At 42.7% G+C, this 24,215-nt stretch overlaps 1 protein-coding gene across 3 annotated transcripts in view; it reads right to left on the bottom strand.

The window, feature by feature from the left end:
* Positions 1-7,712: 7,712 nt before the first annotated feature.
* PRELID2 (PRELI domain containing 2) overlaps positions 7,713-24,215 on the bottom strand; it is a 90,631-nt gene continuing 74,128 nt past the window's right edge. The window contains exons 6-7 of one of the 3 annotated variants that reach the window (XM_080673050.1): positions 14,320-14,389; positions 7,713-9,852 (exon numbers count right to left, since the gene is read on the bottom strand). In XM_080673050.1, coding sequence (XP_080529176.1) covers positions 14,330-14,389 — 60 coding nt within the window. In that variant the 3' untranslated portion in view covers positions 7,713-9,852; positions 14,320-14,329. The remainder of the gene's footprint in view (positions 9,853-14,319; positions 14,390-24,215) is intronic. The other 2 variants (XM_080673052.1, XM_080673051.1) reach the window with 2 other exon arrangements.

Below are 24,215 nucleotides of genomic sequence, written 5' to 3'. Positions count from 1 at the left end.
AGCCCTTTGCTCTTTTTTGTTTGTTTGTTTGTTTACTATATTTTTATTGATTTCAGAGAGGAAGGGAGAGGGGAGAGATAGAAATATCAATGATGAGAGAGAATCATTGATCAGCTGCCTCCTGCACGCTCCCCACTAAGGATCTAGTCTGCAAGGGTCATGTGCCCTTGATTGGAATCAAACCCAGGACCCTTTAGTCCACAGGCTGATGCTTTATCCCCTTAGCCAAACCAGCTAGCTCCCTTTTGTTTTGTTTTCTTTTTAAACAATGCTTTACCAGGTTCTTTAAAGTGTAAACAGCATAGTGATGAGTGGGCTGCCCACACCTGGTTTTTGAGAAAAGCGGTTTTGTTTGAATATATGAACTGGGAAGGCAGATTAGAGGTGAAGTGAATTGTGAAAAGGATTGTCTTCATTTTATCTCTTTCCCACTCCTGAACAAATATTTGATGGTCTTACAACTATTGAAGAAATTACATTTGTAGTTTAAAATCTCCCCCAAATAGAAATCCAGGCCTAGATGGTTTCACTGGAAAATTCTACCAAATATTTAAAGAATTAGCATCAATTCAACACAATCTCTTCCAGAGACTGCTGAGTGTTTACTATGTGCCAGGCACCGTCCAACTGTTTTTCTATGTTTCAAACTCTAATTCTTTCAATAACCTTATAAAATAGGCCCTATTATACTCCCTCCCCTAGGAGGAAAATGAAGCCCAGAGAGCTTATGTACACAGCTAGAGCATAGCACAACCAGGACCCCAGTGCAGGCTCCTGGGCTATACTGGAATCAAATCAGACACTCAGATTTCTTATACTTTAATCTTAACCCAAGGCCAAAGTTATTGTCAAATTTCATTTTGGTGAAGGGAAATTCATATCTGACCAGGACATGCTATTTCAACAAAAAAGTTGGGATACAACTATAGTTGGCATTCTCAATAGAAATATGTATGTTTTGTAAATAACAATAAAGGTTATTCCTGCTGACAACTGCTATACAATTTCCATCTAGATGGCAAATATCATATGATCTCACTCATATGTGGAATCTAATGAAAAAAATAAACTGATGAACAAAATATATCCAAAGATATACTAGTGGAAGCATGGAACAGACTGTTGAATCTCAGAGGGAAGGCGGGAATGGTGGGACGAGATCAACCAAAAAATTTATATGCATAACCCACAGACACAGACAATACGGTGGTGAAGGCCTAGGGCAGGGGTTGGGGACGGGCCAGAAGGGTCAATGGGGAAAAAAGGGGGACATATGTAATACTTTCAACAATAAAGATTTTTTTTAAATAAAAATCTATAGAAAAGAGGTTTGTTATTGGAAAAGGTAAGAGCTTCACTATAGTAGCACCAGCCACACCACTATACTAGTAATTGCCCAAATCAAGAAGCAAAATACTGCTTCACTAATTTTTTCCTTGTGGTTGTTATTTTACCCCACCAAGACTAATTATACCCCCTCCCATTGGTTTTAGCAAACACTGGATTAAACTCTATAGAGAAAGTGGCGGACTATAAGTATATCTGAACTGCCTCCATTTAGGGATAATGGTATGTTAAAAATATTGTATTGACAAATAACATTGTCCTGACTAGTGTTTTCTCTAAACAAGAGAAAACAAGACTGCTCCTCCCCCCGCAAAAAAGTACAGAGAAAGATCATTTAAAATGTCATATTCAATATATGCTTTCTTCTTATATGCTTCCTTCTCTACAACTAAAAACGTACATTAACTCAGTCTTCAAAATAAGCCATGAGGCCCCCTGAAGGCAAAGCCGGCCCAAGTTTACTGGCTATTTGCCCCGTTTTGTATTATGAGATATTGGCAGGCCACGGCCATGCTGCTGAGATGTCAGGCTGACTCCAAGACTGGGAATTCTGGGAGCTCCAGGGATTGGAGGTGGTCTACATCAGGGCTTCTCTAACTTTTCCAGAGAGGGACCTGACGCCCACAGAGCCCCCAGCATCTGGGGATGTCCTAATTGTCAAGTGCTTGTCTTGAGCGTATCTAATTGCTCTCCTCTGATATTCCCATTCTATTGAACCTAATACAATGCCTGCTAGGTACCAGGCAACATTCTAAGCAGTGATCCGAGCAAAATGTCTCTTAAGTCTTACTTTTTTCAAAACTATAAATCTATTCCAATTTTATATTCTACAAAGTTACATGTTGGTTTTGATGTAAAAATAATGTTTTCCCCACAAATCTTTGAGAGAGAAAAAGTAATGCCTTAAAAGGAGCATTCACCCATCTATCACGTGGCTTCACACATAACCTCACTGAGATGACCAGACATCCTCCAGGTACCAATACCCTGTTTTGAGATTACAGGTGATAACACCCCCCAGAAAGAGGTTTCACAGGGGTGGGGGGTGTGAATAAATGAGGGGGTGGGAGGTGTGAATAAATGCCTGGCTAATGCTTTGCTCTTCCCCCATTTTTCTCTACAAAATCCTTGCCTGTAATAAGGCCCCAAAACATTGTTAGCATGCATTTTTTCCAAGAAGAAATGGTCCTCATAGCACTTGACAGAACAATTAACACCCAAGGAAACAAGTGACAACACTAACTTTTGACTTCACTCTTACAAAGAGACAACTTTCTATACTGGACTAGTTCCAACTGTATTCTGATGTATAATTTAATCCAATTTAAAATTGTAATTTAAAAAGCATAGTCACCTAGTGTCTCAGATGTAACTAAGTTTTCCAAGGGCTTTGGATCCAATCACCAAGATACCAGCAGAAAAGCTGCATTGAACTTCTCTGCTCTATCTGTGGATATGTTCAGAAAAAAATGGGGAGGAACATGAATCGAGGGGCTCTAAACCTCCATGCAATATCCTCCAATTCTCTGAAATGTCATTTCAGACAATAAAGATGTCTTTATAGTCACTCTTACCATTTAATCAGTGACAGATGTGACCTTGGTAGGTTTTTTTCCCCTTTCTTTCTCCCCATCCTTGCCCCATACCCTGTTTCCATTTACAATAACTATACTCTGGGGTAATTCGTTTGTCCATCCAATTCTTTCTGGTTGCTTTTTGTAAACCTCCTGTCCTGGGACCAGGGGAATATTTTCTGTTTTTGGACTGATTGACAAAAGTGACTTGGGTTTTGATGAGACTGCTAACAAACACAAATAACAGAGGAGCTTCGTTCCAGAAAATAATTTCCCCTCAACATATCCAGAAACAGGCAATGCAGTCATTTCAAACTTTGAACAATGGATGGACTTTTGAATTGAAGGAGACACCGAAATCCAAAATGGGAAAACAAAAACATACAACTGGGCGGTTAGCACTTTCTCATTTGTCATCAGATCTCAGAGTTCATCCTGGCACCAACACAGAGAATTAATGATTTCATCAGCAGCCTAAACAGATGGCAGGCACGAAATGGCTCTAACCTTCCCCGATAATGCTGGAGAATAGCCCCATGGAGTTTAATTTAACAGGATGGTGGCTGCTATTTCCTCTCAGTCGCCTGCTGCACAGCATGCCTGTCCAGAGCTCAGAGACCTACCTCTTAAGGTCCAGCAGTACAGTGACTCAGGTTAACCCTTGCAGACAAGCAAGGTCTTGAGTTACTATGGGATCCTTTTTCTGCATGGAATTCTGTTCTAATAAACACTACCCAAACTTTTGATCATAAAGCTCATCAGGGCTGCCCATGGTGGGGGACTTCTAACATCTCTTTTCTTCTATTAGCATTGAAGAGACACTGGAGTACTTTTGTTGTTATTGTTGTTCATCCTCACCAGAAAGTATTTTTCCATTGCTTTTCAGAGAGTGGAAGGGAGGGATGGAGGAAAGGAAGGAAGGAAGGTGAGAGGGAGGGAAACATCCATGTGAGGAACATCTTGATGTGAGAGACACCAGTTGCCTCTCACACATGCCCTGATCAGGGGGCGGGGAGTGAACCCACAACTCATGTATGTTGACCAGGAATGGAACCTGAGACCCTTTGGTGTGCAGGCTGATGCTCTAACCACTTAGGGACACCAGCCAGGTTTGGAGCACATTTTTTCTTGGACAGCGAATGACATTTTTCTGAAAGGCTAGAGGCAAAACGTCAGCGAGGTCTTGTATTGCACACTCCCGCCTCCAGCTAGCTTAAGGGTTACCACTCATGGGAGAACAGACATTACTTCCGAAGTTGGTCAGAATCACTGCTCATGCCTTCAGGATCATCTAGGGAACTTTATGCAACCCTGATGCAGGGCTGCAACCTAGAATCTCTGGGGGTAGGACCTGAGCATCAGTATTTTTTAAAGCTCCCCCTGCAGGTGCCAATGGGCAATCAGGTACGCAAGAAATACTGCATTTTACATTTAAATACTTCACTTTAACTTTCATTATAAATTGTTTCAATAAGTTAACTTAATTTCTACTCGGAATCCCACTGCACCGGGTTTGTCATTCTCAGACCACTACCTCTCTATCTACTTCAATCTCGCCAAGGCCTGTGTTAAGATTCTGGGGTTTGCAGGGTTAACCCAAAATAGTGAGCAGACCCTGCCCAGACATCAAGGAAACACATGCTGACATGGCAGCCCTGAGTCCAGGGATGTCCTGAGACCAGGCTGCAACAGCCAGGACAGTCTGAAAGTAAAAATGTTTATGCCTAGATATCCAGTGTCCTGCAATCATTGTGTGCTGTGGAGCTGCTCTGTAGCTAGAAGAGGTAGTCTCATGCAGGCCAGCTCCACCCTTCTGTACATAAGGTGGGGCCTAAGGAGAACTGGCTATCTGCTGAAAGGTATGATGGGCCCCTCACTAACTCAGACGTTATCACCTACAACTATGCAATCTGCTGGTGAGGCTCTGGGGCCACAAAGCTACACATTTTTGTGCTGATCTTTCCACTATGCATCCTGTGCTGACTTTTTCCTGCATCTGTTAAATAAGCAATAATTGTCTGACTTACCCAAGAGGTAACAGAGCCTGGTTTTACCATCAACTGGTGCCTACCATTGCCATCTGTCAGTTTAATGCGGGTGCAAACCTTCTGGAAACCCACTGAATCAAGACTAAAAAGACAAATCCTGCCTTTCTCTTGCACACAGTAGGTGCTCAATAGTGCTGGCTAAACTAAAGATTTTACTCCTAAGGCACCCAAGAGTAAAGGCACCCACTTCTTTTCTAACAAAAGGAAGGTATCCGTATGGCTTGGACAAGGCATCCCGCAACAAGGCACAGAAACCCAAATACAGTCAAGGAAAAGGGGGACCTATGACAGGATAAAGGCAAATCCCACGGAAACAAAGTGCAGAAAGCACAACTGCGCCTGAAAGGTCAACAGCAGCTGCGCTGTCTCTCCCTCTGTCCTTGGGGAGCCTGACTTGGTGCTGCTGTGTCCGTGCTGTGCTTCTTTCCTCTGCAGATCCCAGTCCTCGCTCCTTTAGCACATGGCCCACTAGAGTCGCCCAATACAAGTGACCTCCGCTTATTTCTGGGAGAAACTTTAAAGGCTCACCTTAGAGGAAGGGGACCCTAACATACAGTTGGTATAACACCTTCATCTGGGGACACTGACCAGAAACAGGGTCATTAGGACAAATGATAAACACAAGCTCTGCTGAGTGATGTGATACCCCACGAAATGAGAATTTACACATAAATATGACTTGTAACACCTTTATTTCAGAATGACTGCAGGATCGAATTTCATAGGTAGACAACTAATTTATAGCTCCAATCACATACTGAATCAAAAACACTTTATTATCCTTCACAAAATCTTGACCTGAGAAATGTTCATTTGCATCTTAATCTATTTAAGTTTCACATCATTGAACTTTACATATAAAAATACTAGCACGATTGGGGGAGACAATAGATTAAAAATCAAGAGAAACCACTTGTAGCAACTTCTCACTCATGTTGCAGTCACAGGTCTGACATGGCAGCTGAGGATCAGGAAGTGAGTTAGAAGAAGGTAGTGGAGTCACTAAAATAATGTCACTAAGTCAATGCAGCAATGTTCATTCATGTAACTGCCAGAAACGCCTCTCAAGGCCTCCTTCAGAGCCTGTCTACCATTACCTGGCATGCAGTATGCAGTTTCATGGTTCCCCGACTCCCACACACAGCACAAGAGAGGAAAGTTCCTAGAGGCAGGTGGAGTATTGGCAGAGAGAAATGATAAATAACAGTGAGAGAAAAGAAAAACTATAACATCTGCAGAACTCAGAGCAGGACCATTAGGGGCTTTAATGAAGCTAAACAGGACCTGAAAGAATTCAGAACACAAATAATGACCCTGAAAAGACTTCATTGTCTTCAGTAGATTCTGGTTTGCAAAAGCAAGGAAGTGTATACTAAATTAAGAAATGGTTGCAATAAAGCCCAAAAGACAAGCAACTTTAAGGACAACCTTAAGTTGTCTAGACCAGTGGTCAGCAAACGGCGGCTTGCGAGCCACATGCAGCTCTTTGGCCCCTTGAGTGTGGCTCTTCCACAAAATACCACGGCCTGGGCGAGTCTATTTTGAAGAAGTGGCGTTAGAAGAAGTTTAAGTTTAAAAAATTTGGCTCTCAAAAGAAATTTCAATTGTTGTACTGTTGATATTTGGCTCTGTTGACTAATGAGTTTGCCGACCACTGGTCTAGACCATGCATCCCACAATGTCTGATAAATAAGATCTTACTACACATATGCTACTTATATAAAACAAATATAGCACCGTTTTCTTTTAAATCCATATATAACCAAAACCATAAAAGCCACCTCTTCATGGTAAAAGCACCTCAATCATGTAAAGATAGCTTAAGTCAGCTTCTCTCTGCATAAGAACTTTATATTGTGTCCTGAGTGATCAAATGTAATGACTACCAGGCCCAACGGTTGCAAAACCTTCTTAAATGATAAAAGATGCAGAGAGGCCAAAAACACCTCTGCTAAAGCAGTGTTTCTCAACTGCCCGGGGGAACTTGTTTTAAAACACAGAACACCCCGCCCCGCGCTCCCCCCCACCCCACCCCCGGCCCTACTGAAATAGCATGAATCAGAATCACAGGGGGAGGCCCCGGACACCCGCACGTTTGCACCCTCCACCCCCACAAGGGTCTAAGAATTTCTGGGACAAGTGGAAGCCTAGGACTCACTGGAGTAAATCATCACCTTCAAGGGGAAGACTGACCAGGTCTGCGAATTAACCTTTTCCCACCCAAGTTCTTAATGTGCCCAATAAGGCTGCATTCCTGGTTTTGACATTTCTTATACTAGACTACGGATTAAAAAAAAATTAAATTAAATGTGGGCTTCTAAATGTTTCATCACAGGAAAAGGATTCTGACATATAATAAAAATGAACTCTAACAAGCCCTAATTAATTCTGTTAAAAGCATAAGATTTCTTAAGCCATAGATGTGAGGCCTGAAGCAATGGATGCCCATAGGAGACAAGAGGAGTGAGGGAAAGCGGCTGATACAAGTCCAGAGAGTTCTGGGGAAATGGGAGGGAAATACATCTACTAGAAGCAGGCTTGGAGGAGTGGCAGAAGGCAGCTTACATCCAGAATAGGGAGATGCAAATATTCAACGTCGGCTGGGATGTTTAGGCTGGTCCTTTATACTCTTGAAGCGGAGGCTGGAAACTACTAGCAAACATGTTTTGTTTGGCCAGCGCAGCGTTTTAAACAATTCTGAATTTGTCACCAACATGTAAAAATCAGATTTCTTTTTTTTTTTCCTCAAGTCTCTCTTTTTCTGGAAGATTGAAAATTGGAAGAACGAGCCAAACCAGCCACATGGCAACACTGTGCTGGAGCCGAGCAGCTGCTGATCACCTTACTCCAGGCGCATGCTCACGGGGTCTCCCCAGTGGCCGCCAGCCTGCTTCACTCATCAGATCACCTGCCGGACCTGCTGCAGGCATTTGCACTGGCCACCCCAGCTGCAAGGAATTCAGGCAAAAAATTCAGCTGTGCTTCACTATTTCCATTTCTTACTACAAAGATCCTTTCCTACTTCAGAGGTGGTAAGAAAGAAATCAGATGTCTGCAAATCACCATAGTGTTCTCATCCTTAGCTGCTCATTGGAATCACCTAGAGAGCTTTAAAAAACACTGATGCTTGGGTTCTGCACAGAGATTCCAATTTACTGGTCGGGGGTGTAACCAGGGTGTCAGGACTGCACAAAGCTCCCCCGGTGAGACTAATGGACAGCCAAGGTTGAGAACTCCTGCCTTCAAAGGATGCAAGATATTGAGTATAAAGGGTTAACTTTATTTCAATGTCAATCTTCAAACACAAATTTCTTGCCTCTCACCTCTGTGATAATTCACATCACCTCTTATTTTTGGAAGTGGGCAACTATTACAAAGGCCTACAAAATGCCATTTACAAAATGGAAAAGGAGGTCAAAGTGTGTTCTGGTTCCTACCACTTATTTTCCTTCAAACACAATTAGAGAATAAACCACTAAGGAAATGAGAAGAAATTATCCCGAGACAAAACTTAGGCAGCACAAATAGTTCCAATACAATAAGATGAGGCTCACAGTGGCAGGCTTGTATAAAAAGAAGAATACAATTGCTTTGAAATTCATCAGTGCGCTAAGTAGGAAATATTTCAAATATTAAAAAAATAAAACAATTTCCCCACAACTTTCCACTAATGGACCAATTTTTATGTTAAGATGAATTCCAAATTTTGCCTCTCTTCAAGTGTTCGGTTAGTAGTATCCATTTATAGTTTGGCTTCCAATCATGGAAAATGCAAACTACTGTCATCTAATTTTCAAGCAGTAATACTACTTTACATTACATTTGAAAAGTACATTTTCTAAATAGTTTCGCATAATAAGAATGGCTTCTATTTAATAGACTTCTCCTGTGTACCAGGAATGCTAGGCACTTCATATCTATGTGATCCAAATTGGTCCAACAACTTCACAAAGTTAATTCTATCATCCCATTTTACAAATTTTTAAAAATTGGGCTTCATAAAGGTTTAAAATTGTGTTCTAGTGAGCTAGTGTGTGGTAGCGCTTGGAGTCAAACCAAGGTCTGTCCCTCTGACTCCCAAACCCGTACTTTTCAAACTAAATACCTTGATTAATCATCACAACCCACAGGTAGTAAGTAGTAAGATCTGTGTCCGATTATCCTCACTTGCCCAGTGAAAACAGAGGTTATGGCTGTTCCACATCTCAGAATGAACTAGTAGGAGCCAAGATTATGCACATATAACCTCCCCATTCTCCATCCAATGTTTTTTCAGCGAACCAAAACACAGCTCACATGATACATTATAAAAGTGATAATGATGGCAATTACGTAGTACTTATGGGTCTAAATCCAATGCTCCCGATTTCTGAGAATCTTCATCATAACTACAGATGTGCCTTCACTTCAGCTCAGGTCTGGTACATTCCTGTCTGTTCCAGGCCACCTGTGAATCAGGTATCAGGTTCGATTCCTTTATTTGTCCCAGAATCCTCTCATGAATCCTATGGGCAATGATGCAGATCACATAAAAGCACAAACACCAGTGTCCAAGCCTGTCCCTGGCTACTCAAACCCATCACCAGGCAATCAGCAGGACATCCTCAAGAAGGGCAACATCATCTTCTATGGGTTTTCCCTTTATTTGTAAAATCGTGAAGAGTCTATGCCATAAAAATCCAGCTAGAAGGACTTATCTCCATGAGTGCCGCTATTGAGGCTGGCTTCCAGGGAGGTGTGTCATTTCAGGTCCTGGCAGAAAAGACTCCTCTTCTTCAAGCTGCCGATATCGCATCCTTAAACCTGCATTTTGAAAATTGAGTCTTGGATATGTTGTGTCCGAGAAGTGATTCTCGAGCAAAGGTAGACACAACACAGCTCCCCTGCAAGAGAAAGCAAACAGGCTTTATCACCTCATAAACATGTCTCACCAATCAATATTTACTTGCCCTCTTTTCTGAAGCAACTCTTACACGAGTCACTTGAGTTCTATTACTACGGGTAATTTTCGAAGAAATTGCATTTCTGCCTCCTAATGATCTTGGAACAGAGCAAGCACCTCATTTTATTAAGTCCAACCACCTAAAGGAGCTAGTTCAAAGATATAGCTGAAACTGAGGTCTTAATCATTCCGATGCGAAAGAATTCTGCTATGTTATTGAACCTCTCCATGCCCGGTCTCCCAACTGCCAGAGGCAAGAACAAACATATGTCATGGCTATTTGTTTTATTCAAAAATGACAGGAAATCAAAAATCTATCCAATGGATGTGTCAGCAGCAGCACCACAAGCATATTGGTTAGTGAGATTTATGAACCTCCAGTTTGGCTCTTGAGAAAAATCACCTGCTAAGCTTTCTAACTGCCCAACGCCCACTTGAACATATAAGCCAGGGGGCGTTGGGGAGTATCTTTAGGGCTAGGTACCACACACAATGTAGTCATATTCTATGTGAATGTAAATTATGAACAAGATTTTTGACAAAGACAAATACCATATGATTTACTTATATGTAGAATCCAAGAACAAAATAAATGAACAAACAAAACAGAAACAGGCTTGTAAATTGTGCAAATTTGAAATGTGGCATCATATAGAAATATTAAATAACTAGAGGCCCGGTGCATGAAGTTCATGCACGGGGTGGCGGGGGGGGGGAGGGGGTCCCTCAGCCCAGCCTACATCCTCTCCAATCCAGGACCCCTCAGGGGATGGGGCCTAAACTGGCAGTCGGACATTCCCCTCGCAATCTGGGACCACTGGCTCCTAACTGCTCACGTGCCTGCCTTCCTGATCACCCCTAACCATTCTGCCTGCCTGCTTGATTGCCCCTAACTACTCTGCCTGCCTGCTTGATTGCCCCTAACCGCCTCTGCCTGCCTGCCTGATGCCCCTAACTGCTCCCCTGATGGCCTGATCACTCCTAACTGCTCTCCCCTGCTGGCCTGATCACCCCTAACCACCTCTGCCTTGGCCCCGCCACTGTGGCTTTGTCCGGAAGGATGTCTGGAAGACGTCCGGTCTATCTGGTCTAATTAGCATATTACCCTTTTATTAGTACAGATATCTCCTTACCATTTAGAAATATAAAAATAATGTCTCCTTATGTATATTTGTGCAAACCCCACAGAATGTTTTTATTAAAAAGTAAAAGTTGCAAAAGTCCAAAGCTGGTAAATGAAGCACACGGCCACAGCACCTACCACGGCCACATCACAGCACCACGTTACCTGCCACATGGATGCCTATACACCTATGCTACTATGCACGTACCTTGGAACTTTATGAGCAATTTTAATGATTGCTGTAGCTGGTATGTTAACTTCACTGTTGTGTTCACTTTAATGTTTTTTTATGTCTTAAAATAACATCACCGAAGTGGTGATGTCAGAGCTAATGTAGAGAACATAAACTGTCACATTATTAACTTTGGAACAGAAGAAAGATGTGATCAAATGCTACATTAAAAAAGGCCAAACCACCACCACAAGGTCACCTGATGTTAATTTAGGAGAGGGCATGCTCTAACCCAGGGGACAGAAACTTTTTCTTAAAAGACCAGATAGAAAATATTTTAGGCTTTGCAGTGTGTAAGAAGTCTGTCACAGCAATTCACTCTGCAGTTGTAGCAAAAACACAGCCGGGAACATAGCTGCATGCCAATAAAACTTTATTTGCAAAAGCAGACAGCAGGCTGGATTTGGCCTGTGAGCTATAGTTGTTTGATCCCTGCTCTATAGCTACAGAACTCATTCTTCACACCTTTTCTATTAATGTGGCAATTTACTGCTCATAAAATCAGTAGTTCTCCCATTTAAACCATTCTCACACTTTCTATAAGCTAATTTTGAGAAAACAAAGAGTTCCATTAAAACAACCACATTTCAAGTTTGCAAAAACTTTGTAGAAATAGTCAAGAAAATGGGGTTAAAAACAGAAAACAATAAGCAGCCGACAACATTGCAGCACATCAGAGCCTCAAAATGTCCTATCTCATACTTTTGGTGATACTGTCAAAACTCACCACACTGTGCACTTAAAATTGGTCAATTTAGTTTTACAGAGATAATATTTCAATGAAGCTGACTTTGGAAAAAGCCTAAAGCCTAGCAACAGTCTCTAATTTGTAGTAACTGTGAATGTAATTGTGGGTTTATGTGGGAAGGTTATAATATCTCTTACTTTACATTTGCTCCTCTGAGAGTCATGGATAATGAGAGTTTGAATTATGTAAATCCTTCAGGAACTCCACTTCATTAAGTGCATTAAATCTTAACTGTCCTGCACTGAACTCCTGGTGGTATCCAGGCCTCAACCACTTCCGTTAAGAGAGGAAAATAAGTTACTTTTCAGAAACACTACAAAGTCCTGAGTTCACACTTAGCTCTCAAAACAAAAACAAACAACAAAAATAGGTAATTTAAGACAAACAGGTAATGCTTGCTTAATTTCCTCATTTGCACTAGCAACACTTTAAATCAGCGGACCTCACAGACCACCAGTTGGCAACTGCTACTTTAAATAAAAAACACAAGTTGGTGTGAGTCTTGGCTCCAGTGTGGAGCCAGTCAACATTCAAGCAGGAAAAAAGAAAAGGCAAGAGGCTGGGATATAGTAAAGCCACACGCAGTCATTTCTCTGATTAATCTAAAATCGATGGAATACATGACAACAGTGTTGAATTCCAGCTAATAAATAGCTTTCTCAGAGCCCCTTCAATCTGTCTCCATTCAGAGATGCAAACTCATTCAAGCAATGGTTCTCACAGTGTGGTCCCTGGCCCAGCAGCAGCAGCACTGCCTAGAAACTTGTCAGAAACAACTTTTCAGGTTCCACCCAGACCTACTAAATCAGAAACTCTGGGGGTAGAACCATCGAGTCATGTTTCAAAAAATCCTCCAGATGATTCTGATATTCACTCAAGTTTCAAAATCACCAATTTAAAGTTTGAAAACCAAGATATACTCGTCCCTCATTCTCTTATCTAGCACGGAGCTGACACCTCATCCCACTCTCCGGGGTAAGACAGAATCTGTGCCCGAGTGCAGGAACACTGGAGGGGCTTAGAGAGCTTCACAAAAAACGTCAGCCTGGAAACACAGGGAGACGATCTTCTTACAACTTTTCAAAGAACAGAGTGGATCTGGGAGCACACAATATTCAGATTCCATTCCAACATTTTTTGAGCACCTGCCGTGCACCCACCATGCCTGTGCTACAGGAAATGATCTGGTTTCCCCTTTCCGGGAATAAATAAATCTATTAATATGTGTTAAGTATACATGAAGTCAAGCCTGCAAACAAGCAGAAACACTTTATAATTCTCAAATTCCCATGCATAGGTGTGACCAGTATGGTCTGAATGCCAAGATACTTGCATATAAATGCCCCTTTCACTTCTTCTTTAGTTAATTCATCTCAGGCTTTATTGTATGGAATACCAGGTTGCTCATACAAAACCATGTGTTCTACAGTTTTAAGCCAACATAAGGAAATGTAAGATAATTTTGAAATACCCAAGACAATGTTTGCACTGCTTAAAGGTCTTACCTTTTCTCAGATGTTAAAAATCGAAGTCCAATAAATGTCATTAGATGCAAATCCACTATACTCATTTATTTTAGGCTTTGATTCTCTCTTAAATAACTTTTTTATTCCCTTTCCACTATGAAGGCCATCCTCCTTGATGTAGACAATAAAATCTCAAGGCGAAAAATGTAAGTAATTCTGAAATCCCCCTGCTATCTGTTAACCCTACATTATTTGCCCTAAACTAGAAGGGGCATGTGCTCCTGCAAAAGTGCTCTTTCTTCCATCCTGTGTCTGTGACAGACATTGCTAATCAATCAACACACTCTGACCCAGAGCTTGAGAATTATTTTCAAGGCCTCAGAGTCCTTCCCCATAGCATTTCAGGCAGCCATCCCCAATTGATGACTGGTAAAATATATTTCTTTCACTGGCCAGTCAAGATGTCCCTTTCTGAAACTCTAAATCCCTCCTTTACTTGTTCTCAGAATAAAATTAAAGCTTCCACTTATGCTGAGCTCCAGTCTCTACAAATCTATGCCACCTTGAGAGTGGTAATCATGTTGGATTGCGCTGAGCAGTTTAAACAATTTGAGTGCAGTTGTAACCCAGCACGTAGTACAAAAGTGCTCTGAAAATCAAAGAACCAAGTAAATAAAGATACAGAACAGATAATGAAACACCTGTGAGACCATCCCCTGTGCATACAACCGGGAAATGTACAGCATGAATAGCCTAAGGAGGCAGATGCATAACATCAGGCTTATAAGCATGAACACATGGCCTGAATAACCAATTCTGGTTTGGCTTTTGGTACTCACTGATGGTTCTTCACTCGGCTGAGGGGGCACCACACTGCTCCTTTAGCAGTGTCTCCATTATTCTAATTCCCTGTAGAGAGAAGAAAGAAAAATCAAAATGTCACATTTCACAGACAAGAGCTTTTACATTGAACACAACCCTCCCCTTCAAGGAATCCAAGTCATGGCCCTATATTCATTTCCAAAAAGTAGGCTCACAGTCACGCTGTACATTTTTCTAATCTGTTCATCAATTTCACATACATTATTTCCATGTGTGCTCAGAACTACTCAGAGAAGTAGGGAGTTTAGGATCTCCATTTTAAACATAAGAAGACAGTCCAGAGGAGTTAACTTCTTAAAAGTGGCCCAGCTACTACATGGCATTGCCAGAGCTGGAATAATAATGGCAATTGTTACTATTAATTGAATACTCACAAAAGTTCTACATTCACTGCTAAGGTTTTATGTGCATTATCCTGGCTAGTGGGTGCTGGGTGCACTGAGGACATCCGCTCAGGCACTCAGGCACCCCCCTACCATCTGCCAGCACTGTCGGCTGCTGACGGCACACAGCCACCCTCTCAGCCAAAGGGCTGCCTTTCCTGAGATCATGTCCCCTCCCCAGGGACAGCCCACATCCAATGACTGGTGGATACAGGAATCTAAAGGCCTGGCCCCCTTCCCTCAATTTGGGACAACTCTGAGGAGCATCCCATTTCCGGCTCCCCATGGGATCAGCTGAGACCTTCATTGCAACTGTATCACAGTTCAATGTCACCTGCGGCCTAATCCTGCTTTCCTCACAAGTTGTCCCTTAAGGTCCTCTTCGATAACCCTCTGCGCCCAGATCTCCATCACTCAGTATGTCCTGACAGCTGACCTAGGACACCTTGTTTAATACACACAAAACTCTGAACAAGTACCATTCTTACCCCATCTTACTGGTGAGGCAACAGAAACTCAAAGAGGTTTAAGTAATTTGCCCAAAGTTACACAGCTATTAAGTAATAGAGCAGGAAAGAACCCAGGCATTCTCCTCTGTTTCAGGGGCCACCTCCTAACCTTCTCACAATGCTCACTCCACTACTGTACATTTCAACTGCCTACCCACCCACCTCAGCCATTCAAGTCCCCTGGAAGAAACAGGAAAGCAGATATTCCCTCTTTCTTCCTTCAAGGACAAGTTCTGAAGACCAGAAGATAAATCGTCAGATGGGAAGACAGGATTATGATATATTTATGGGCTAGGGTCTTAAGGAAGTCAAAGCTGGATCCAGGGACATGGAACACAGTTCTCAGGGAATACTAATGATCAAAGCTAATTTAAAATACAGGTTCCTGCCCAGCTGGTATAGCTCAGTGAATTGAGCATAGTCCCATGCACCAAGAGATCACCAGTTTGATTCCCAGTCAGGACACATGCCTGCCTGGGTTGCAGACTCAATCCCCAGCAGGGGGCATGCAGGAGGCAGCCGATCGATGTTTCTACCTCTCTCTAAAAATTTAATAAAAACATACTTAAAATACAGGTTCCCAGCTCTTCACAAGATGACTTTGATTTAATGGGAATTTAAGTAACAACTGCCCTGATGATTCTCAGAGGGACTACAAGAGAAAAGAAGTGGCTTCCTATTTGGGGTTTATTCTGAGCCATGGGAGAGGGATGCATCTCCAGAGAAGACAATAAAACATCATATTTAGTACCAAAGTACATTCAACAAAATGTAACATTTCTGTAAACAATTCAGAAGGTCCTCCAGATTCTGGCTGATCATCACCACAAATATTATCACTGTCTTGGAAGGAAGAAGCATTAATTAAAAGGTCTTGGCAGAATGCTAAGGAGCATAGTGTGTTGGGTAAACAAAGCAGCAAACTGTAGGACCTGGGGCACTGCCATCAGTCAGGACACCTGGGTCACTGTCTGCCAATTATTCTCCTGGGCTAGTCACCTTTCCCAAGAAGTAAGTTAAACCACAGAGCTCAGGGAATAGCAAGGCTGACTAGATAGTACTATGCACACCCAGCTGCTCACAGGAATTCCTAAGAGCCCACAAATACAAATAGTGATACCCAAGTCCTATCCAAATGGACTCAGCCACAACTTCCAGTGTTGGGGCCTGGAATCTGTAGATTTATAACACACCTCACGTGGTTCTAAAACACAACGATTCCATTTACTAGAATTTATAAATGGCAGCTTGACATCACTTCCAAGATCCCTTTCAACCCTGCCGGTCTGGAAATTGATGAGATTCATGTATGAAGATACAGTATATACAACAATCTTATACTTTAGAGCTACTCTCCTTTGAAAGAATTAGGGGGGAAAGGAGAGGGATGGGGCAGGTGGTGAAACAACCCCTGGAATGAAATTTAATCTCAGACCTGAATTATTATCCTTTCTTCTCTCATGCATTTAAGAGATCCAGCCAGCAAATATTTATTGTGCACCTACTATGTGCACTGGCAATAAATGGTGAACAAACAAGATAAAGTCCCTGTATCATCTAGTCTAGCAGATTTTCCTCTCCATTTTCCTTTGTTGTTGTTGTTGTTTCAACAAACCCTTGGACAATAATTGAATGTCTTCCTTCTGTTTTCAAGAAGGTGAGAAACAGACACGTTAATTCTGCTTCAAGCTTCTTTTTGCAGAGCGGGCACCTAAATCAAGACATTATGTCTTTAAAACCAGAAAAGCACACTCCTTCCTTAGGAAGCAAGCTCTGTGAACTCTCCCCATCCGTCTAAATTAGGAACCCACCACTTATAGAGAGGAACACTAATTGACATAAGTGAAGACTTTGAGGTTTGCCTGGGGAATTGAAAGACGTTATTTATTGAATCAATTATGTTCACAGTGCGACAGTTGACTTTTCTTCCCCTCTTTTCCCCCCTCTCTCATACCACTTTAATCTTTTTAAGCAGAACAGCTTGAAATAGAAGGAGGAAAATGGGGGCAGAGAGAGAGACCTATAAAGTGAAATTTTTTTTAAAAAAAAGAAAAAGTCTTACGAGTGAGGCCAAACTATTATATAGTATCTCTGTTTGGTAAAGAAAGACCAAATCAAAGCCCAATCAATACAGTCCTTTCAAATAAAGTTCCAGTGCTTGAACTCAACCCCCAGGAGATGGGGCTTAAAGGGACTAAATTTGCACCACTTATCACACAACGATGCCTGAAAAGTAGAACAAACATTAAGTGGATCCACCTTCACAGACTTGGCTTAAAAGCTTTTTGAACTGACAAACCATGAACCAGCTTCATTTTATTATGTGATGAAGAAAAGGCATAGGGTGGGTCCATCTTATTCAAGTTGTATGCTCTAGAAGAACAATGCCTGGTACATAGAAGGCATGCAGTAAATGTCTACTGAATGAATGAATCTATCAGTCAACTCATCAATCATCAGCTTACAGGTCTACTGCATTAGATAATGAAGTGTTCAGAGACAGGGAACAGAAGTGACTTACCTACATTTCTATCCTTACTGTCTAGTGCAGAATCTGGCACACAATAGGTGCTCAAAGCTGATAGATTGTAGAACCAATCAATTGACTGCTTTTGAATGCCAGGTTGATAAATTTGAATTTGGGAATTACACTGCGTCTGCCCAGTAGTTACCATTCTTGAAAGTGTGGTTGAAAAGGTCAGGATATGAAGGGTTGCCATAGGGAATGAAAGAACAAAACAAGGAAAGAATAAAGAATGAAAGATAAAAATAAATGAATGATGTGGAAACACTAACAGTGAGGTGAGACTTAAAATGAGCCCTGAAGAATCCGAGTTAGTCAGGAGGAGCTTAGAAAGGGGGTCATTTCAGATGCTGAAGTTTACATGATAAGACCACTCATCTTTTGATAAAAAGATTTGCAACAAGTTTACTTTAAAAACCTCATTTCCCCCCTTTTTTAAATATTTTTTTATTGGTTTCAGAGAGGAAGGGAGAAGGATAGAGAGTTAGAAACATCGATGAGAGAGAAACATCGATCAGCTGCCTCCTGCACACTACCCCCCTACAGGGGATGTGCTTGCAACCAAGGTACATGCTCTTGACCAGCGTCGAACCTGGGACCCTTCAGTCCGTAGGCCGACACTCTATCCACTGAGCCAAACCAGTTAGGGCCCTCATTTTTCTTTTGATTCTATTTTTTTCTTTATTGTTGAAAGTATTACAGATGTCCCCTTTGTTTGTTTGCTTGTTTTTCCAATTGACCCCTCTCCACTCACACCCACCATTCTAATATTTTTATTAAGTTGGCTTACATAAAACTGTCTTCAAATCTTTTCATTTATATATGAACTAGAGGCTCAGCACATGATTAAATCATGCACATGTAGGGTCCCCTAGGCCTAGCCTGCCATCAGGGCCATGTCCGTCACCCCACAATGCCTTGCACACTCTGCAGATGCTGCTGATGAATTGCACACTCTGTGGACGCTGCCGGCACCCGACCCCGCCTGCCGAGAGAGACACCGCTCATTTGGTCATGACACCGTTACGGCGTTACGACCACAGGCCTTTTATGATATAGATAAAAGGTGGAATAAGAATATACCTCCGCCCTGCTTCAACATTCTAATAGTATCCATTGCTTTTATAATAAAACTAGAGGCCCGGTGCACGAAATTCACCCGGTGTATTGGGTGTGTGTGTGGGGGGGTGTCCCTCAGCCCAGCCTGCAACCTCTCCAATCTGGGACCACATGAGGGATGTCCAACTGCCCGTTTAGGCCCGATGCTTGTGGAATCGGGCCTAAACGGGCAGTCGGACATCCCTCTCACAATCCAGGACTGTTGGCTCCCAACTACTTGCTTGCCTGCCTTCCTGATTGCCCCTAACCACTTCTGCCTGTCAGCCTGATCACCGCCTAACCACTCCCCTGCCAGCCTGATTGATGCCTAACTGCTCCCCTGCCAGCCTGCTTGCCCCTAACTGCCCTCCCCTTCAGGTCTGGTCACCCCTAACTGCCCTCCCCTGCAGGCCTGGTCACCCCTAACTGCCCTCCCCTGCAGGCTTGATCGCCCCCAACTTCTCTCCCCTGCAGGCCTGGGTCCCCCCTAACTGCCCTTCCCTTCAGGCCTGGCCACCCCCAACTTCCCTCCTCTGTGGGCCTGGTCACCCCTAACTGCCCTCCCCTGCTGGCTTGATCGCCCCCAACTGCCCTCCCTTGCAGGCCTGGTCACTCCCAAGTGCCCTCCCCTGCTGGCCTGATCGCCCACAACTGCCCTCCTTTGCAGGCCTGGTCCCTCCTAACTGCCCTCCCCTGCTGGCCATCTTGTGGCAGCCATCTTGTGTCCACATGGGGGCAGGATCTTTGACCACATGGGGGCAGCCATCTTGTGTGTTGGAGTGATGGTCAATCTGCATATTACTCTTTTATTAGATAGGACTAGAGGCCCAGTGCACAAAATTTGCTATCGCTGCTGGCCTGGAGCCTCCCTCCCTTACCCTGGTCAGCCCCACCCCCTGGTTGAATTCCTGGATGAACTCCCGGTTGAGGGGACAATTTGTATACTACGCTTTTATTATATAGGGTCCACACTCTATCATGGCTATCAGGCTCTGAATGACCGGCTTCCAGCCCACCTCAACTACAGCTCCCTCCATTCTCCCCTCACCACTCAATGTTCACAGGCCTGCTTTCTCTTCATAGGCCATGCTCAAGTCCTTCCTTTTGTTTATTTATTTCTTATCACCCCTTTAGCCTCTTCTTCCTCCCCACCCCACTTTCCCTCTGGTAATCACCATACTGTGGTTGTCTGTCTGCCACTGAGATCCTTTCTTGTTTACTCACTGTTCCCTTTGTTTCCAGCAGGAACATAACCAGACCTTCAGTGGCTGTCTAGCTCCTGGCAATATTCAGACTTCAACTCACCTCCTCAGAGACTCCCCTGACGACCCAAGCTAAGTCAGCTGTCTTTGTTACTGTCTTTTACAGCATTTGTCACTATAAATAATTGTCCTGCTTTTTAAATATTTTGTACTGTCTTGTCCTCCCTCCCCCAATAGAATGTAAGCTCCCTGAGATGGAGAGAGACTTAGAGGGAGGGATCTGCATCCAGTTTTTACAGGAAAAGGTGAGAGAAACACTATTTCTCCAGGAAGAGATCTTTTGCCTCAACAAAGCACCTTTTAATCTAATGCTGCCCAGCTCTTTTTAAGACTTCCTCATCTATGAAACAGTACTAATAATTAAAATTCACTGGCGCGTACTGGCAAGCACTGTGCTGAGCACGTTACCTGCACTGGCTTATTTTAACCTCCTATCTGCCTTAGAGGATTATTATCTTTCTTTTTCTTTTTTTTTTTTCTTTTTTTTTTTTTTTTTTTGGATGAGAACAGAGGCTCAGAGAAATTAAGCATCCAGACAAAAATCATGTGATCACTAAGAAGCAAAACTTTGATTCCACCCGAGGCTATCAGGATGAGAGTCCAGGATCCAGGATCTTCCAACACTGGGGGGCAGAGTTCTCAATGGAACTGTGGATGTGAAAATGCCTATCATAATGGTGACTACATAGCAAGAGCTATTCTTCCCTTCCCTGTTGACTATGTTAAAAACCTGATATATAAATCAGATTTTAGTCCTCCTGCATGATTCTGAATATGTGAATCAATATTTAATCACATCTATAAATTATTTTAAATACAATACTTTTCAAGTAGGAATATCCTGACAGAATGTATGACTTCAATATAATTTTCCCAAACTGGCTAATAAACTCTTGAGTAAGATTCATTTTTATTTTGATAAGGAACCTAAAATCTTTAGGTGTAACTGCAGAACATTAAACTAATACAATAATTTAGATGTCTTTGCTTCACATTATAAAGCTTCCTCTCTCCTTATGAATATTTAATCTCAATTTGTAATGGAAAAGAATATATCACCAAGTAATAAAATCTAAAAATTGGAGATGACATTGTATTATTTTAGTCCAGATAGAAAACTCTCAGCAAAGGATCAAAAGTGGCCCATCTGGTTTATAGAGTTCTCCTGGCATCAAATATCAGAATGAAAGATTACAAAGCCATTTCCATATTGTCAATTTTCACATAAACCCTGACCTGACACAAACAGTTTAGTGGCTAAAAGTCATTTAGTTATTGGCGTGTTTCTATTTTATAAGGTTACTTTCCCCTACCCCCATTTTTAATATTTAAAAATGTGACCTGTCTATAATTTCATTGTTCTTGACTTGGACTTTGTGCAAAATATGGCTTTTTCACCACTACTCAAGGCCAGCCTCCCACCCGGTGCCACATCCCACCTATGGCATGTCATTAATCATCTCTTACCTGCTTAGAAACCTGTTGATGGGAAGCTTTCTACGCCACATCCCACCCATGTCACCCCAAACTATAAGACAATCTTCCTTACATTGAAGCAGGACTACCTCAGTGCCTGGCACCAAATGGGCCCAGGACCAACTCTTCCAATGGCAAACTAAAGAACAAGGTTCCTATCAGTTCCCTTTATCAGGCATTTTTTCACTATTCATCAGAGTTAAGCTCAGTTATAATGATGCCATTGTAGTAACCAGGTTATTATCTAACAAGAAAGGAGTGAAAGAGGAGACCAGCTAACATAGGCATGCCGTTGATACAGCTTTATTCAACACTTTTGAAGTCTGCTCCCTGCTGATCGATGGGGGCTGGGACAGGAGAGGCCATTTAGACGCATGCCCAGTAAGGTCTGAGTGACCTGGGAAGGTGTCCAGTGCTTGCCCTTCAATCACACCTGCAAGGGAGTCAGTGGCCAGGATGGGCATAGCCACTGCAAGAGCTCAAAATCTAACTATATAAACTTCCAAAGTAAGGGCTCTCTCCCAGCACCAGGCCCTGTGGGGACTCCGGCTGCAGGGGGCTGCACTCTCCTGTGCCCCATGGTGCGCTGCCCTGTTGGGCTGCACACCTGGACTAACAGACTTTACTCTGGCCTGAATGCTGAACCACACCCAGTTGCAACATGGAACTGAAGCTCTGGACACTGGCCCTGTTTCTGACTCTGCTGAACTCCCAGCTGCCCCTCTTCCAGGACTGGGTTGAGGGTAATAGGACATTGGAACCTGAGAAATATAACTCCACACAAACAAAACCTTTTTCCATATCCCATCCTCCTGTGAGAGTCTTTGAAAATTCATTTTCTAAGGACCTCATTTCCACTCGTATCTCAAAAATCTGGCCCAGTAATTCCTGCAGCATCAATAATTCCTCCTATTCTAAGAGGTAAGATGAATTGCCTTTAACAGAATAAATAAATCCAACTAACATCCAGATTAAATAGATGCCCAGATAATTCTCCTTTTGTTTTTTAATCTCTACCCTCCTCCTTCCCCCAGATTCAGTAATTTCTGTAAGTCAGTGATCCTCTTTACATGGAGGGCCAGTCCACTGTGTCTTCAAATCGGGTGTTTGAACAAAACAAAATATAATTTTCCAAAACTCTGTTTTAGTCAAAAACCCATCCCACCAAATCTCAACAATATTGAGGTTAATGATAATTTATCACAGGCTTACTACATGCCAGGGGCTTAGCCTACATTATCTCATGTAATGCTCTCAACAGTCCTATGAGGTAAGATACTTTTACTCTCACCATTTCCAAGAAGGAAACTGGCCTCAGATATAACTTGCTCAACGTCACAGAGCTAGTTAAGTGGCCAAACTGGAATTTAAACGGGATTTCTCCAACTCTTTCCACAGGAAGTACTTGCCTCACTACATTTGTTTCTGCGCCTGTAAAATGGGTGGAGAGAAGAGAATAAGCGCACATCCTTGGCAGGATGGCTCTGAGGATTCAATGAGGCAACATAAAGCTACTGACACATGACAGGCTTTGGTTAACCATGACTTCCTGTTCTCCCAGTAGCCTGAAATGTGGCTACTGATTTCCATATGGACCTAGATCTGACTAGGGGGCCCTCACAATGGGACTCTCACCATAAGGCACCCCCATTCAGTTGGCGATCGCTGACTTAGAGGAAATGTCAGCCCCTGCTTGTTCATGTCACCTGGTGCTTGTCCATATTTCACAAAGCGTATCTGACCTGTTCTTTACATCACCTCTAAGGGCCGATAATACCTCTGTTTGACAACCCTGAGCCAGCCGAGTAAATAGGCTTTCTCTGGGTCACAGGGGTCATCAGCAACAGAGACAGACTTAGAATCGCAGGCCCAGGAAAGAACTCATTATGCAGGGCTGTGCTGAGCACACTGTGTGCCTTGTCTCATTTAATCCTCACACCCAATCTGTGAGTCAGTGACATGAGGAAAATGAGCCTCAGGTGTGTTAAGAAACTTGCTCAAAGGCACCCATCGAGTAAGTGGGGAATCCAGATTCACACCCGGGCTTCTGTGACTCTGAGCCCTCAGTACACCACCTCCTTAAAAAGGCATGTTTATAGGGTTCTCATCTCAAATGACCAAAAAAATGGCATATTGCCTTAAGCATGGTCCTTCCTGCCATCCCAGCGTTATGTTCATCTACATCGGGGTGGTTTTGATTTTATAAATTTAGGGGAGGCAGGGTGAGACTGCACCACTTGTGCCTCTTGAATAAAAGCACCTTCCACATCTCCAAATGCATTTCGTTTTCTGTTGATCCCAAGTGAAGCTCCTTCGTGCACACTGGAGAGGCTGGGGGGCAAAGGTGCACAAGAAGAATTTCTGTTCCAACACAGTATCTGCTGATCAGAATTCCTTGGTTGATTGTCAAATGCCAACCTGGAGTCAACCTGGAGAGCCCTTTACTTTCCACAAAAAAAAAAAAAAAAAAAAAAAAGAAGCTTTCTATGCTAAACATGATCGTCATTTCTTGGGGAAAGAACCAGAGGAGGGTGAGCGAGGTATCCGGTCACACCTGGGAGCTGGAGTGCTGTCATGAACATCAGCAACATAAATACAACA

Source organism: Plecotus auritus (assembly GCF_963455305.1).
Source record: "Plecotus auritus genome assembly, chromosome: 6".
Lineage (NCBI taxonomy): Eukaryota > Metazoa > Chordata > Mammalia > Chiroptera > Vespertilionidae > Plecotus > Plecotus auritus.
Note: the sequence above shows the minus strand (reverse complement) of the source record. Positions and strands in the feature narration are given on the sequence as shown.